At 37.4% G+C, this 17,052-nt stretch overlaps 1 protein-coding gene across 8 annotated transcripts in view; it reads right to left on the reverse strand.

Annotated features, from left to right (window-relative positions):
* Nucleotides 1–17,052, reverse strand: part of LOC133609784 (uncharacterized) — a 243,781-nt gene that overhangs the window by 75,497 nt on the left and 151,232 nt on the right. For 7 of the 8 annotated variants that reach the window (XM_072913470.1, XM_061965728.2, XM_061965725.2 and 4 more), the window contains one exon: nucleotides 15,542–16,852. The exons of the other annotated variant lie outside the window; for it this stretch is intronic. In XM_072913470.1, the coding sequence (XP_072769571.1) occupies nucleotides 15,542–16,852 (1,311 nt within the window). The remainder of the gene's footprint in view (nucleotides 1–15,541; nucleotides 16,853–17,052) is intronic. 8 annotated transcript variants of the gene reach the window in all.

Here is a 17,052-nt window from a genome sequence, read left to right on the forward strand (position 1 = left end):
AAGTTGAGGTACTACTGTATGAAGTATCAACAAGAATATAAATAAATACTACAAATATAGCCAACATATAATGCTGCGTTCCTTTTTACCCCGAAGTGGGAAGTGGGAATGACGTCACAGTTTTGTGAGCATTCCAGTTACGATGTCAGAAATCCAGATGGCCACATCCACAAAAGCTATTTTAGCGCATGCCTTGTCTGAATATAAACAACTTTTGGGAAACTATGCACTCTTTTTGCACCCTTCAAACACGTCTGTTGTTGGACGGGTTTGTACTGAAAATATAATTTCGTTGTACAATGAAGTTGCATCCATCTCATACATCAGAGGTAGAAAGATGGACAGACTGTCAGCTGAGACCAGAAGGATGTTCAGGTGCAGCCAGACGAGCGGCTGGTTGTACTGTCACTGCACGTGTGTGTCAGCGAGTCTACTCCATTTATTGTCTTTGCTGACATTTTACTGCCATGGTGATAAAACACACCAAAGCGATGGATTTACTCAGCCTGACGAGCTGTTTACAGACACATTGCAAGTATTATGTAATCCTTGTGCCCAACAGTCCGTGTAGGTCACCATGAGGGCAGGCAGACAAGCGTAATAACCGAACCGCAAAGCAATTTTACAGTGAATACATCAATATGACGCAAATGTTTTATAATCTTCATCACTATTTGGGACTCAAGTGTTCCCTCAAGTTGAACTATTTTGATTGTAGTTTTGCTATGATTTCCAACTCAAGTCCTCTTTATAAAGCCTATAATATGGAAACAATATGCAATGAATAGCATGTGTCCATAATTATGTGAATGCTTTAGTATTCTACATCATTTTTCACATTTCTCAACCGATTTCACCATTTACACATTCAAATAATCAAAATTCCAAAAATTCCCACTCATTCACACCGTTTCCACCCTGTTTTCTTTCAACTACTTCACCCACATTTTGCAACCATTCCCCCATCAAAATATACCACTTGTTTTAAGTCCAAAAATATCCGATAACACTTATTCATTACTGTATATTTTTTAAATACCAGCTCAGAAAACACCTGGCTCTCCAGTACCACCAGGATGGCCAACATTAAAATACAGTAACATAATAGGCCCAAGTGTTCATTAAAAACAAGGCAGAGGTTTTATTTAACAAGTACATTTAATATTTTTGACCACTGTAACATTACCGTATTTTCCGCACTATAAGGCGCACCTAAAAACCTCAAATTTTCTCAAAAGCTGACAGTGCGCCTTATAATCCGGTGCGCCTTATATATGGACCAATATTGAGCCACAGCAGGTCTCGCAACTACGGTAAGCAGCCGCCGACTTCATTTTCCCTCGTAGAAGAAGAAGAAGCGTGCGGTGCATGCTGGGATATATGACTGCGCGAGGCATGCCGTTTTAATTTCCATTTGTGTGTTTATGTAAGGACCCCAAAATGGCTCCTATTAAGAGACAAGCTTTCAGAAAGGCAGGAATTGTCACTGAACTGCTAGACAACAGCAGCGACACTGACTCGATTAATGAAGACGTCATATATCCCAGCATGCACCGCGCACTTCTTCTACGGGGGAAAATGAAGTCGGCGGCTGCTTACCGTAGTTGCAAGACCTGTTGTCACATGTTGGATGCCGTATTCGCCCAACTGTTTAATTCGGACACTGAAGAAGAAGAATTGGAGGGATTCGTGGATGAGGAATAACTTCATAAAGTGAGCTTTACATGTTTATTTTGTCTGTTGTGTTGTGTGACATTAACTTTTGAGCAACGTTGAGTTATTGATATATTGTTATTGCTCTGCACTATTTCGAGTGTTACTATATTGTGATTGCACTAACGTTTGATTTACCGTAACAGTATCACTGTTTTTTACCTGTTCATTGAATCAGGGAAAAGTTCCCCTCCACTAAGTGATATAAATGTTGCACTACATGTTATACCTTGCTGTTGTTAAAAGATAAACGAAATACCACGTCACTGACTTTACCTCGGGGAAAATAATAAAACAGCTGTTTGTTCATTATGGGAGTGAACGGAGGTTTGTAATCTATTAATAAAGTTTGACTGACCTATCTGACTGTTTTGTTGACATTCCCTTTAGCGCAGCTACATCTAATGGATGCATAACGTAACCCCAGCCTCTACTGTAGCGCCATAACCACAACACCAGGGGGAGCCCTACTAACCACGTTAAACCCAGATTCTGAACTAACAAAGGTCTTAACTCATTCTCTTTTTATGCCACATCAATATGGAATGCACTCCCAACAGGTATAAAAGAAAGGGCATCTCTATCCTCCTTCAAAACCGCACTAAAAGAACACCTCCAGGCAACTACAACCCTAAACTAACACCCTCCCCCTCCACATAATACCTCTTTGGATTGTAAATAATCAAGTGTAAACAATCAAATGTAGACACTTTTTCTTATACTTTCTGATCTCTCTATGTCCACTACTTGCTGTACTTATCCTACCAAGTCAGTCCTACACTGTTTCAATATCCATTTCTCTGATGATGCAATTGTTGATGCTGATTGTTGATGACTGAAGTGTTGATACCAACCAAACCTACCCCCCCCACCGCCACCCCCCATATCCCACACCCCGGATTGTAAATAATGTAAATAATTCAATGTATAGACTCTGATGATTATCTTGTGTGATGACTGTATTATGATGATAGTATATATATATGATAGTATATATCTGTATCATGAATCAATTTAAGTGGACCCCGACTTAAACAAGTTGAAAAACTTATTTGGGTGTTACCATTTAGTGGTCAATTGTACGGAATATGTACTTCACTGTGCAATCTACTAATAAAAGTTTCAGTCAATCAATCAATCAAAGTCTATTCTATGCATCTTATAATGTGGTGCGCCTTATATATGAACAACGTTTTAAAATAGGCCATTCATTGAAGGTGCGGCTTATTGTGCGGAAAATACAGTACATATAGCTAAAACAGTAAACTGTGTTTGAATATAGGAAAATAAAACACTGTACCAAAATGAAAATATTTCATTGATTATTTGGCGTACCACTTTACGGAGCCCATGTACCACTAAGGTTTGAGAATCCCTGCTCTACATAACCAATAAAAATGTTCCAGAGTCAAAATTCTCCTTGCTTAGGATCATTTCCATCATGCTAACATTAGTATGTTAGTGTGCTAATATGAGCATGCTAGGATTGTGTCTAATTTTGCAGGTGTACACCTGAGACCGATAAAGAACTCATCATGAACACTTATCAATATAACCATGTTTATTTTCCCCCATGTCTCAGGTTAATTTGTGCTGTTTTCTTCTTGTATTAAACATTTCTGTTATTTATGAAGAGAATTATCTTTTCAGGAAGAAACAATGAAAAAAGGTCAAGATTGAAATATTGTAGTACTTCACGCATGTTAGCTTTTATACACCTCAGCAGTCAAATATTGTGTTACTCGACGCATGCTAACTGTTGGCATGCTACCTTTAGCATGCTAGCTTTTTCTTGTATGTAATTTTGCAGGTATCCACCTCTTATTTTGTTAACACGAGCTGGCTAGCGTGCTAACGCTTAGCATTCTAGTTCCGCTTTTCAGCATTCATACGCAATTTCTCCCTTGAAATCGCCCCAATTTCACCCGAACTGTAACCTCCGACAATCGGAGCAATGTTTACTTCTGTAAAGACACTGCAGCGTATGCGAGACGTCAGGTTTTGTGCACGCGGGTTACTCTTAGAACCCGTTCCTTTCAGTATGAGGACAAGATAAAAAGATAAACTTTTACAAAAAAAGAATCGACGGAGCCAAAAGACACTTTCTTAAAACTGCCATCGAAATAGTGCCAACATGCATTTAAATGGTGAAAATGAGTCAAGCAAGAGCAAATTTATGATCAATAAGGTTTTGTGGTCACGTCATCCGTAAATGCTTTGTAAGCGAAAGTAAACATGACTCCACTATCCTATCAGTGGGGAAAAATCTCATCATCGATCAGTGAAAGTGTGAACAGCCGTTCGGTTGCACTCCTATTGTTAGATTTCAAAATAAAGTAAAATTTGACACCTCGAGAATTGTCGACATAACCGGAAGTCAAACTGTAATTATTTTCCTTTTTCCCCTTTGTTGGTTTTATTGATTTTCACATAATAATACAATATTTTTACATATGTCGACATACACAAACTGACTGGTTTCCCCCCCCCCGAAATGATCTCTTTGACTCTTAAATGTTAAAAAAAAACCCAATGCCATCAGGAACATAAAGGTTAATATACATTTTTTGGGGGCGGGTGTTGTTGTTTTTTTTCCATGTCCCACACTGTAACAGTTTTTAAACACAATAGAAGATCTTTAATGTATAAAACCTAATGCTGTATGCTCTGTAAAAATATTCAACGTGTTTGCTGTGACACACTTGACAGGGTTTAAGGGTTTTAATGGAGCCAAGATCAAAGGTGTGGAAGAATACGTGAGCCATCTCTGCAGGGGTCGACAGACAAAAACATGGCTGCCAGAGCGAGAGACGGTCTTTACAGATGTCTATTTATAGCGCCATCATCTCATTTTCTTCCCCGGCACAGTCACAACACTCCTTCACTAAACATCCTTTGTTTCCACAGTGGACCCTCTTCCCATTAGGTGCCAAAAGAAGAGCCTCTTGTTGCCATGGTGACCGACTCCTCATCACTGTGCCTGTTCCAGCCACATGTTTGCTGGCGACGGCATTGGCTATGTTCACTCTTGTGAGTACATGAGAGGCATCATCTATTATATGTTTCCACGGACATGTGGTCTTTGTGTTGTTATCATGCAAATAGGTACATGTATCAACATCACAACACAATAGAAACATAAAATTATATGAAATATAACTGAACAGAACGTTACCGTACATGGTCGATGGCTTGTGTCGACATAAATTGTATGAGCCAAACAGGTCAATTCTATAAAAATAATTTATTTATGTTGACAAGCATAAATAGGTTAAGGTTTTTCATATCTATCATTGATCTCTGTTTAAATATTTTGACTTGATCAAACATGTTCCACTAGGGTTGTACGGTATACCTGTATTAGTATAGTACCGCGATACTAATGAATCATATTCGGTACTATACCGCCTCTAAAAAGTACCGGTCGTTTAAAAAAAAAAAGTATTATGTTTATAAACTCAGGAAATGCGTCCCTGGACACGAGGACTTAAATTATGACCAATGTATGATCCTATAACTACTTGGTATCGGATTGATACCCAAATTTGTGGTATCATCCAAAACTAATGTAAAGCATCCAAACAACAGAAGAATAAGTGATTATTACATTTTAACAGAAATGTATATAGAACATGTTAAAAGAGAAAGTAAGCAGATATTAACAATAAATAAAAAAGTAGATTAATAATTCATTTTCTACCACTTGTCCTTAATAATGTTGACAAAATAATAGAATGATAAATGACACAATATGTTACTGCATATGTCAGCAGACTAATTAGGAGCCTTTGTTTGTTTACTTACTAATAAAATCAAGTTGTCTTGTATGTTCACTATTTTATTAAGGACAAAATTGGAATAAGAAACATATGTTTAATGTACCCTAAGATTTTTTGCTAAAATAAAGCCAATAATGCAATTTTTTTGTGGTCCCCTTTATTTAGAAAAGTACCGAAATACATTTTGGTACCGGTACCAAAGTATTGGAGGTAGCGGGGGTTCACATTAATGAACTAGCATCCCAGAAAAGATGGCAGGTATCTATCTGGCTTGGGCACATCAGATTAGATCAGTGTGTTGCAAACTGAGCAGTTTAAAGTCCTGAATGGTTGGTTTATTCATTATTTTATTTTCAAATGTATTAGCCTATGGAAAAAGTTAATGTTGATATTTACCTCAGAAGGCTGCAAATAGAAAAGAGGCATTAAATTTGTACTTAAATTGTATTTGATATTTTTTAATTATTATTATTATTATTATTATTATTATTATTTGAAACTCGATTTTGCATGTCACTATAAAGTTATATAAGCCTTGCTTGTTCAATATTTAAAGCAAAACTTGTTTGGATCCCTATCAAAAAGGTTAATTTGTTCAACCTTGGCCCGCGGCTTTGTTCAGTTTTAAAATTTGGCCCACTCTGTATTTGAGTTTGACACCCCTGGTTTAAATAGACAACTGTAACGATACCAAGTACAAGAGCGTACATCGTCAATACTACAATGATTGTCAATGGTTTTTTTAATATCATCTTTTGTCTTTTTTAATGCTTATAAACCCATGAACTACAACCCATGAACTACATCCCTGGACACAGAAGAACTTTAAATATAACCAATGTATGACCCTGTAACTACTTGGTATTGGATTTAATAAAATAACCCAAACCTTATGTAAATTATCAAATAAAAGAAAAATAAGTAATTATTACATTTTATCAGAAGTGTAGATAAAACATGTTAAAAGAAGAAGTGAGCAGATATTAACAGTAAATGAACAAGTAGATACAAAATAATCCTTCATTATATAGACAAAATAGAATGAGAAATGACACAATATGTTACTATACATCAGCAGCCAAATTAGAAGCCTTTTGTTTGCTTACTACTAAAATACAAGTCGTTTAGTATGTTCACTATCTTATTTAATGACCAAATAAGATAGAGGGGCTAAGACATTAGCCCCTCAAACAAAGTATTGAAGCGTTCCAAAAAATATCGAAATACTACTTTTACTTAAATTTTATAGTTTGAAAATGCTTTTAAGCGCATGATGCTCAGATTTTAATAGATCAGGCCCATAAAACTATATTCATTTCACCACACATACATCAAAAAAACGCATTAACACGTGCAAAATTACACTCACTACACACCACAATGCATGCTGGTTAGGTAACCTGCAGAGTAATCAGGCCCATCTAAAGACCATTTTTCAAAAAGGCTAAAAGCGACATGTTTTGTGATTATTTTCTGTTCTTACTGGACCTTTTTGGAGACTGACAAATACAATGTATTGCTCATTTTAACACATCTAAAAACAATTGTAATGTAAATAAAAATGACAGAAATAAGGGAAAGTTCATTTGTGGTTTACGTTCATGTTCAAAAAGCACACGTGTCATGGCCATGCAAATCAGACTAGGGCACCATGTAACCCTCTCTCCGCACACATGCATTGCAGTCGTGTGGTAAACACATCTAAGACAGAAATATGTCTGCACTAGAACAAACGTTTCTAGTTCTTTCTAGGCTTGACATCTCGTTAGACTGAATGTGTTCCCTGAACTGAGATGACTTTGACATAACTGATCACCAAGCTGCTCGTCAGGCAGACCCAATAAAGTGGGGTTCTGCTTGCCAGTCAGTCAGGGAATGAAGTTAACGAGGCAAACTACGAACTGTTATGATAAAGTTGACCTTCATCCGCTGAGGCATGAAGAGAAGATCTGTTCGGAAATAATCAACAACATCTTTTGACTTTTACTCAGTAATTTTGACATGACATTAGCCCCTCATACTGTCTGATTAGCGTCACATGTTTCAGCACCAAGGACAGAGACACACACACATACAGCACCTAGTTTGGATCAGATGAATAAACCAAAAGTCAATTTGAGACATCAAATGTCTTGTAGAATTTAATGAGGATAGTAAAATAGTTTCATTATTATACCCTTCTGGACAACAACAACAACCCTATAGTGACCACCACAAGAGACATACATTGACAACTCCACACCTAAATTACAGAACCTTTATAGATTATGACTGACAATGTACACATTAACTGTAAGACCATTGACATTTGTATCACTACACAATCCTGAACACAACATGTTTTTGCAGCACAACCATTCCTAAAAGTTCATAACATTGAAATACAGTATGAAATACAGCAATGAATGCACACACATATGATCTGAACGACACCTGCCTCAGACTCGCAGGCACAATCTTTTGTTGTATAATAATGTTCAATCATCACTCATGAGTTGGAAATAACTGAAAAGTGTTCCTATTCAAATATCTTGATGACTCAGCTGCGTCTCTGCGTAAAACCGTATATGATGTACTGTACATAATGTATGGTGTGTAATGTACAGTCTATGATATACTGTATTTTATGTATAGTATACAATGCACTGTATCCAATGTACTGTATATGATGCACTGTATGCTATGTACAGTATACGATGCACTGTATGTTTTTTACTGTATATAATGTATTGTATGTAATGTACAGTATACAATGTACTGTATGTTATGCACAGTATATGATGTACTGTATGTTATGTACAGTATGTGATGTACTGTATGTTATGTACAGTATACGATGTGCTGTATATAATGCACTGTATGTTATGTATAGCATACAATGTACTGTGTGTTATGTACAGTATCTAATGTACTGTATGTTATGTACAATATATAATGTACTGTATGATGTACTGTATGCTATGTACAGTATATGTTGTGCTGTATATAATGTACTGTGTGTTATGTATGGTATACGATGTACTGTATGTGATGTACTGTATATTATGTACATTATAGGATGTACTGTATATAATGTACTGTACATTATATATAGTATATGATGTACTGTACGGTATGTACAGAATGTGATGTACTGTATGTTATGTACAGTATGACATGCTGTATGTAATGTACTGTGTGTTATGTACAGTATAAAAGTACTGTATGTTATGTACAGTATATGATGTGCTTTACATACTGTACTGTATGTTATGTACAGTACATGTACTGTATATAATGTACAGTATATGATGTATATGATGTTCTGTATGGTATATTATGTACTGTATATAATGTACTGGATGTTATGTACAGTATATTTGTTTTGAATTGTGTAAATGTGCATGTACTAATGCATGTACATGCTGTATCGGGACAGATCCATTAAGAGTTTGAGCAGAAATGTCGTATAGAAATGAACCATACACCATAAAACTTTAACACAATGCTCTGTCACGTGAATGGTTTTTAAAGTAATGACTTTGTGAAATGAAAAAACAAAACACACAAGTCATGTTAAAAACATGTGTGTATTTTTTGATATCAATATAAAACACAAAACAGTTTGACTAATGAAGATTAAGTCTAATAAACAAGCTTTGTTTTTCTCCAATGTGGTTCAGAGCAGCAGTTTGGCCAACAAAAATAAACAGGAGTGATATTTCTCACATCTAATACACAATCTTTGTACCTCAGTGCATTGATACTTCACAGCTTGCGTTCAATTCGATAAGATGACAAAATATTTGAGCTAGTATTGATGTTATTGGAACACTAACAAACTTAGCAATTAGTTACAGAACGAGTGAGCATCCCAGTGAATAAACTGAAAAGGTTATAAACAAGTTGTGGCAATGTTCCCGTTAATCAATGGAAACATCTCCTTTGTTTTTAGGAAGTAAGCAGTGTAGCCTAAATGCATTAATAAATGACGGTTTTTCGATAATTAAACATGTAAACAGCTTACTAACCGTGGGGGAATTTTACTGCAGTTTATCATTATATTGTTACGTCCCCAGTATGAACTCATAGCGACAGGGAATGAAAATAACTTAAGTCTTGTCAGGAGAGCGAGCTATCAGGTATTTTGGAGATAAACATGCCATTCAATTTACTTCCTGCTTGTGGCTCAGCTGCATTTTCCTCGCTACCGAATAGACCAAAAGCCACGCAGGACACAAACATGTTAACCGTCAAGCGTCAAAACAAATTGTCCCTTGAAAGGACATTTCGGCTAACTCTTTATCGCGTTAATTTTGACAGCTGTACTACTGCTGATCGTAAATGTATCCACATGTCTGAAGGTAAACTTTGTCTTAGAAGAGTCGTGTATTTAACGATTTGATTCAGCTATCAACCTCGCACAGGGTGGTTATGTTGAAAGGATGCTTGACGGACCAAACCAGAGCCCGCTGTGCCACCTCTAACCTTGATGTGGAGCTTCGGTAATAATTCTACCGCAAGCTCACCAACAGAAACATTGATACAACTTTTACTTTCCCTTGATTAATCAAGGGTGTATACTGTAATATTGTCATCATGTGCGTACATGGTAATTGTTATATTTTGTAAATATGATATAGACATAATATAATATAATATAGCAGTATATATAATATACTGTACATATATTATGTAAATATATGTTATATTTATATCGCTATATTTAGTCTATTTATACCTGCATTGTCCTTTCCATCCTTACACTTTCCATCAATGAAACTGAGCTACTGTGTGGAACAATTTCCCTTGTGGATCATTAAAGGGGAACATTATCACCAGACCTATGTAAGCGTCAATATATACCTTGATGTTGCAGAAAAAAGACCATATATTTTTTTAACCGATTTCCGAACTCTAAATGGGTGAATTTTGGCGAATTAAACGCCTTTCTATTATTCGCTCTCGGAGCGATGACGTCACAATGTGACGTCACATCGGGAAGCAATCCGCCATTTTCTCAAACACCGAGTCAAATCAGCTCTATTATTTTCCGTTTTTTCGACTGTTTTCCGTACCTTGGAGACATCATGCCTCGTCGGTGTGTTGTCGGAGGGTGTAACAACACGAACAGGGACGGATTCAAGTTGCACCAGTGGCGCAAAGATGCGAAAGTGGCAAGAAATTGGACGTTTGTTCCGCACACTTTACCGACGAAAGCTATGCTACGACAGAGATGGCAAGAATGTGTGGATATCCTGCGACACTCAAAGCAGATGCATTTCCAACGATAAAGTCAAAGAAATCTGCCGCCAGACCCCCATTGAATCTGCCGGAGTGTGTGAGCAATTCAGGGACAAAGGACCTCGGTAGCACGGCAAGCAATGGCGGCAGTTTGTTCCCGCAGACGAGCGAGCTAAACCCCCTGAATGTCTTGGCTCACACCGTCCGTCCCTTATGCCACCGAAGATGATCAAGAGAAGAATATCAACCCTAGCTTCCCTGGCCTGCTGACATCAACTCCAAAACTGGACAGATCAGCGGATGAGGGTATGTCTACAGAATATATTAATTGATGAAAATTGGGCTGTCTGCACTCTCAAAGTGCATGTTGTTGCCAAATGTATTTCATATGCTGTAAACCTAGTTCATAGTTGTTAGTTTCCTTTAATGCCAAACAAACATACCAATCGTTGGTTAGAAGGCGATCGCCAAATTCGTCCTCGCTTTCTCCCGTGTCGCTGGCTGTCGTGTCATTTTCGTCGGTTTCGCTTGTATACGGTTCAAACCGATATGGCTCAATAGCTTCAGTTTCTTCTTCAATTTCGTTTTCGCTACCTGCCTCCACACTACAACCATCCGTTTCAATACATGCGTAATCTGTTGAATCGCTTAAGCCGCTGAAATCCGAGTCTGAATCCGAGCTAATGTCGCTATAGCTTGCTGTTCTATGCGCCATGTTTGTTTGTGTTGGCATCACTATGTGACTCCACAGGAAAATGGACGGGTGTATATAACGATGGTTAAAATCAGGCACTTTGCAACCTTTTTTAGGGATATTGCGTAATGGGTAAAATTTTGAAAAAAACTTCGAAAAATAAAATAAGCCACTGGGAACTGATTTTTAATGGTTTAAACCCTTCTGAAATTGTGATAATGTTCCCCTTTAAAGTTTGTCTAAGTCTAAGTCAAAGTTTTAGGTGCTCCACCAGAGCTGAAGCCAATGAAAAGACCTCACGAGTTTAACCAATCTCGACAGCGTTTATTTGTTTATCTGTTTAGCTGTTTTTTGAGGTTTTAAATTTGCAAATGAGATCTGTTTATTATTGGGGATTCCCATTAAAACAAATAACTAAAAGGTTTGCTTCGAGTTGTGTTTACTTTGCGTCGTTTGTAGCCGTGGATGCTGAAATGTTACATTACATACAGTACATATTTCCAACATCGTAAGACAGCATAAAGCGAGACTCACCTGGGAGGTAGATGTGTCCAAAGCAGCAATGACGGGACATGCAAAGTGAAAAAGACAAAAAAATTGTCAAACTTGGACATTTCAAAACAAAAAATTCCCTTATGCAAATATGACCCCATTGTCAGGTGCAAATGTTAAAATAATACTGCCATTTGTTTGTGCCGTATAAAATGCTCATTTGTACCATTTAGGTCAAGGGTGTCCAAGTCAAGGCCAGCTGGCCAAATCCGGCCCGCGAATGAATTATCTATGGCCGCCGCGATGATATTTGATTAGTATTAGACTCAGGCCACAGCCACCTGCTGCTGTTTTGCACGCACCAATACTCCATCAGGGTTGACGCTAGGAAATTTTTGGGGTCCCACTTTTTTGTAACCATTTTGAAAACAAATGATAAATGTATGCATTATCCTGTTATATCGCACATTCTATATTATGTTTTGTAAAAAAAAGTTGTCATAAACGTTACTTAATTCATAAAAAAAAAATTAATATAAAAGAAAACACATTTTTATGCATATGTAAATGTATTCAGTTAGAAACATTCATTTACTTTCTTCTTTCCTTCATGGATCTAAACTTTACCGCTGCCGGTATTTTTTTCTATATTTTTATTGTAATATTTTCAGAATGTGTTTGTTCTATTTTTGGCCAAAGTAAGACAAAGAAAACAATCTGAAGTTGACTTTAGTTTTTAGTTTTAATGCCATGATTTTAATAGTCCGACCTGCTTGTGCACAGATTTTCCTCCATGCTAAAATTAGTTTGACACCCCTTGTTTAGGTAATTCTAAAATAGATTTTCTGAACTGTACGCTACTTTGTATTAGAAATGCCCACAAAAGGGTAGAGAAAAAGAAGGACCTTATTGACTACGGCACGGACTACAAAGCTGGATGCGCACATGTTCAGGACTTATGCAGATCCCAAATACACATTAGCAGAAACCAATAGGTAAGAAAAGTTGGATTTGCGTAATCTGTCGAAACAAAACGGCAGATAATATGTGCCATTTTGGGGTCCTTATACACTCATCATAATAATACCCGTATGTTGAAGCACAGTACGTCTGACTACGGTAGTCGTAATGTGCCAACAATCCATCAAGCGGTACGGCGTTGTAGTTAACAAAGTTGTACTAAAACATTAAGACAGATTTTTGAGCGCTTTGGTAATGTTTTGTATTCGCAATGAAACATCAAAGTTCTGGTGTCGCTTGCTTACATATACTTGCTAGCGTCATTTATTGAACAGGCGTCAACATGCAGTCCACACGTATCTCTTATATGTGACTGCCAAATAGCTTTGAGGTCTTTAAGAACAACCAGAATTAATCTGTAAATTAGGCACACCGGATTGTATAGCACACTGTCCATTTTGAGAAAATGAAATGATTTTAAGTGCACCTCATAGCCTGTAAAATATGGTAAATAAAGAAATAAATTAATAAATTTTTGACAGCACAAACGTTTAACACAAGTTTAGTGAGATTTGGACAAGTTGGGGGGGCTGGATGACATCACTGGTCAGAAAATGTACAGTATTTTAGAATGACCTAAAAAGACCAACATCACACACGGAAAGCAATTAAGTAAATGTTTTTTCCTGTCAAGATTAGTTTGTGTAAATTGTACAAAAAAGAAAGAGGCTGCGAGAGAAGAAGAAGTTAATGGACACACAAGAAAGGAACCAAGTGATAGATTGATGCTATACATGGGGACAGCAACAAATATGAACCATGCGACTCCACAGCAGACCAAGAGAGCGTTTTGTTGTGTAAATGACAGCCATGCCACGACACTGAGGAAAAAAGTGTTGTGAATTTGTTAGTAGCAGCGAACCTGCAACCATAAAAGTGGTTAACTGTAACAACAGCAGTTTATTGGACGAATATAAACGTGATCCACAGCCTCCGGGTCATTAGTCACTCGTGCAAGCCCACACTCACTCACTACACAGACAAAACAAAAGCCCTCGACCAAGATTTTAGTGAAAACAATCCGCATGCATGAACAATACAACGTGTATGAACATAACTGGTTAGAAACATTACACATAACTCTAAACTATTATGTGAGTTTAACTTTATTAACCACTTCTAGTCCATCCTCTATGGAGAGAATTTGGTGTCTTTTTAAGCAACCACACAAAAACATTTTTTGCAACCAATATATATATATATTTTCAAACAAAAAAAATACTTTTGGTTGTGAAAAATTACATTTTACAAATTGTGTTTGCCAATAGTTTTTTTTGGTCACGACTCAACTTCACTCTTGTGGGCTTCCTCTGAGCAATATGATACAAGCCTTTTTATTGGTCAATTTCTGATAATGTTGTGATGACCATACATACATACATACATACATACATACATACATACATACATACATACATACATACATACATACATACATACATACATACATACATACATATATATATGCACAAACATATATACATATATATATACACATACATATGTGCATATATATATATATATATATACATATATATGCACATATGTATGTATATACACACACACACATGCATATTTACTAATTTTTGTATACACACGCACACACACACACACACACACATTATTACACACATACATATATACATACATATATAATATATATACATATATATACACATACATACATATATATATATATATACATATATATATACATATATACATACATACATATATAATATATATATATACTGTACATATATATACACATACATACATATATAGATATATATATATATATATACACATAAATACATACACATTTTTTTTTTCTTCTGGCAAACATTTATGGGATTACTATTTCCACCTAAAATACATTTGGAAGGAAAATACCAAAAACTTGGGTTAGGCGACACTGACCAATGCAAAGGCTTCTAACATATTGTTCAGATGAAGACCTGCCCACAAAATTAAAGTAAAAAAACAAAAACACGATTTGTCTACAGAAAACAATTTGCAACTAAAAAATTATTTGTAACCGAAACAATTTGCAACAACAAAAAAACAAAAACGAAAAAATACTTATCCAAATAACTATTCGTAACCCAAAAAAAAGTTTTCCTGGAAAAACGTTTTGCAGCCAGAAAACAATTTGATGTGCAATCATAAAAACAATTAACCCCCAAAAAATATTTAACAAAAAACGATTTGTAACCCAAACAAATGATAACTAGAAAAAAAGAACGGGTTTTTAACAAAAAATTGTTTTCAACTAAAAAAACTGATATGTATCCAAAAAAAGATGTTTAACGGAAAAACGATTTGTAACCCCAAAAAATTTGTAACTCAAAAAAAATATTTGTAACCACAAATAATAACTAACAATAAGAAACCAATTATAAACAAAAAGCGATTTGCAACTAAAAAGAGATTTGTAAACAAACAAAAACAAAACTATTTTAAACAAACAAACAAACAAAAACCCAAAACGAATTGAAACAAAACTTCAGTTTTTTGTTTGAGAATATCATTTTCATTTGAAAATTGTTTCTTTGTAATCCCACATTTCTGTTGGTTGCGTGAAAAGACGGACATTTTGTCTCCATAATCCACAACCAACCTTGGATGGCGGGGGCGACCACAGTTGGTTGTTCCAAAGAATCAGCAAAACTGGGGAAGAAAGGCTTGGCTGCAGGATTAAGAGCAGATCCAGGAGGTCCGAGAGTGCTGGCTGATGGGGAAGAAGCTGGGCTGATACCTGCAGACTCTGCTGGCGGGAACTGGTTCGCGTCTGCTGATGTCGGACTTTGAAGAGGAGAAGAACGTGACTTCTTGGATTGTTTAAGATCATGTTTGTGATCTTTGCTTTTGGATTGTTGTGCTGTGGTTTTAGGGGAGCGCAGGGGGGCGGGGCTTGGGGTGTCGAAGGCCAGGCTTGGAGCGCTCGTGTCGCTGAAATCGAACAGCTCGTTATTGCTGCTCACCTGCGAGTTGTTCAGCAGCCATGAAGCGTCTGACGGGGACAGGGGCGGGGCCGACGCCAACACCGCACCTTCTACGGAAAGGCTGGCGCTCGGCTGCGGAGAAGGACTAAAAGCAGACGTATCCATGGCTTGTATACGAGGCTCCTGAAAAAAACTGCTGCTGTCAAACATCCCGCTGTCAACCATGTCCACATCTTTAACATCGATCAGCAGATTGAAGGATTCATCTGGACTTTGAGGCCCGGCTAAGGAGCCTGCAGGTCCAGGACAGGTGGAGGAGGGCATGGTGAACGGAGCTGCCGTGGCTTTCAGCTCGCTGTTCAGCACGAGTGGACTGACGGAAACGCTCTCAGGAGACAACAGATCGTGAGATAAAGAAGCGGGAATCAAACCTTCCTCTGTGAAGATCTCCTTCTTCCAGGAGGTCTGCTTGGGGTCAGGAAATGAAATGTCAATCAGATCTGAACTTCCAAGATCCTTCATCAAGTCCTGTGTGATTTTAGTATCAGTGGAAGACGTGTCCATTTGTTCAGGATTCACTTCCCACTCTTCTGGAATCTTCTTCCTGCTTTTCCCCTTCTTACCCCGCCCTCCACTTTTCCAAATCTGCTCTTCCCACACACCATCTCCACTTTTCTGCTGATGGGGCAGTTGTGCTGAGGCGGCATTTTCTCCCTGGGACTGCACCTCAAAGTGTTCGTGAGAGCCCTCGTCTTTTTGTCGCCTTTTCTTCTTTTTCTTCTGTTTTCTGTCCGACTCCTCTCCGTCCCGTTCGTCGGCCGCGGCGTAGGCGGCGCTTTCCCTGCCGGGGCAGGTCTCCGGGGGAGTGTCGGGGGTCATGGCGAGACTGTTGGCGTGGCGACTTATCACAGCGGTCACGCTGGGGGAGAAAGGAAGGTCGGGCGAAAGGCAGCCAGTCGGGTCTGGCCAGCAGTCACCTAAAGCACCTTGAGTTTGAAAGGTAAGGCTTGTTAGGGTGAATTTTTCAAAATGTTCATTTTAGACTTGCATCAAACATTACTTTATCCAACAATGATGTTTTCATGAGAGGTGTCCTGATCCCATATTAGCAAAAAACAAGATGATATCGACTTGCATGTGAAATGTCCAACTTGTGCAAAGCTGTACAGCCAGTTAAAGGCCTACT

The sequence above is a fragment of the Nerophis lumbriciformis genome, linkage group LG07 (assembly GCF_033978685.3).
Source record: "Nerophis lumbriciformis linkage group LG07, RoL_Nlum_v2.1, whole genome shotgun sequence".
NCBI lineage: Eukaryota > Metazoa > Chordata > Actinopteri > Syngnathiformes > Syngnathidae > Nerophis > Nerophis lumbriciformis.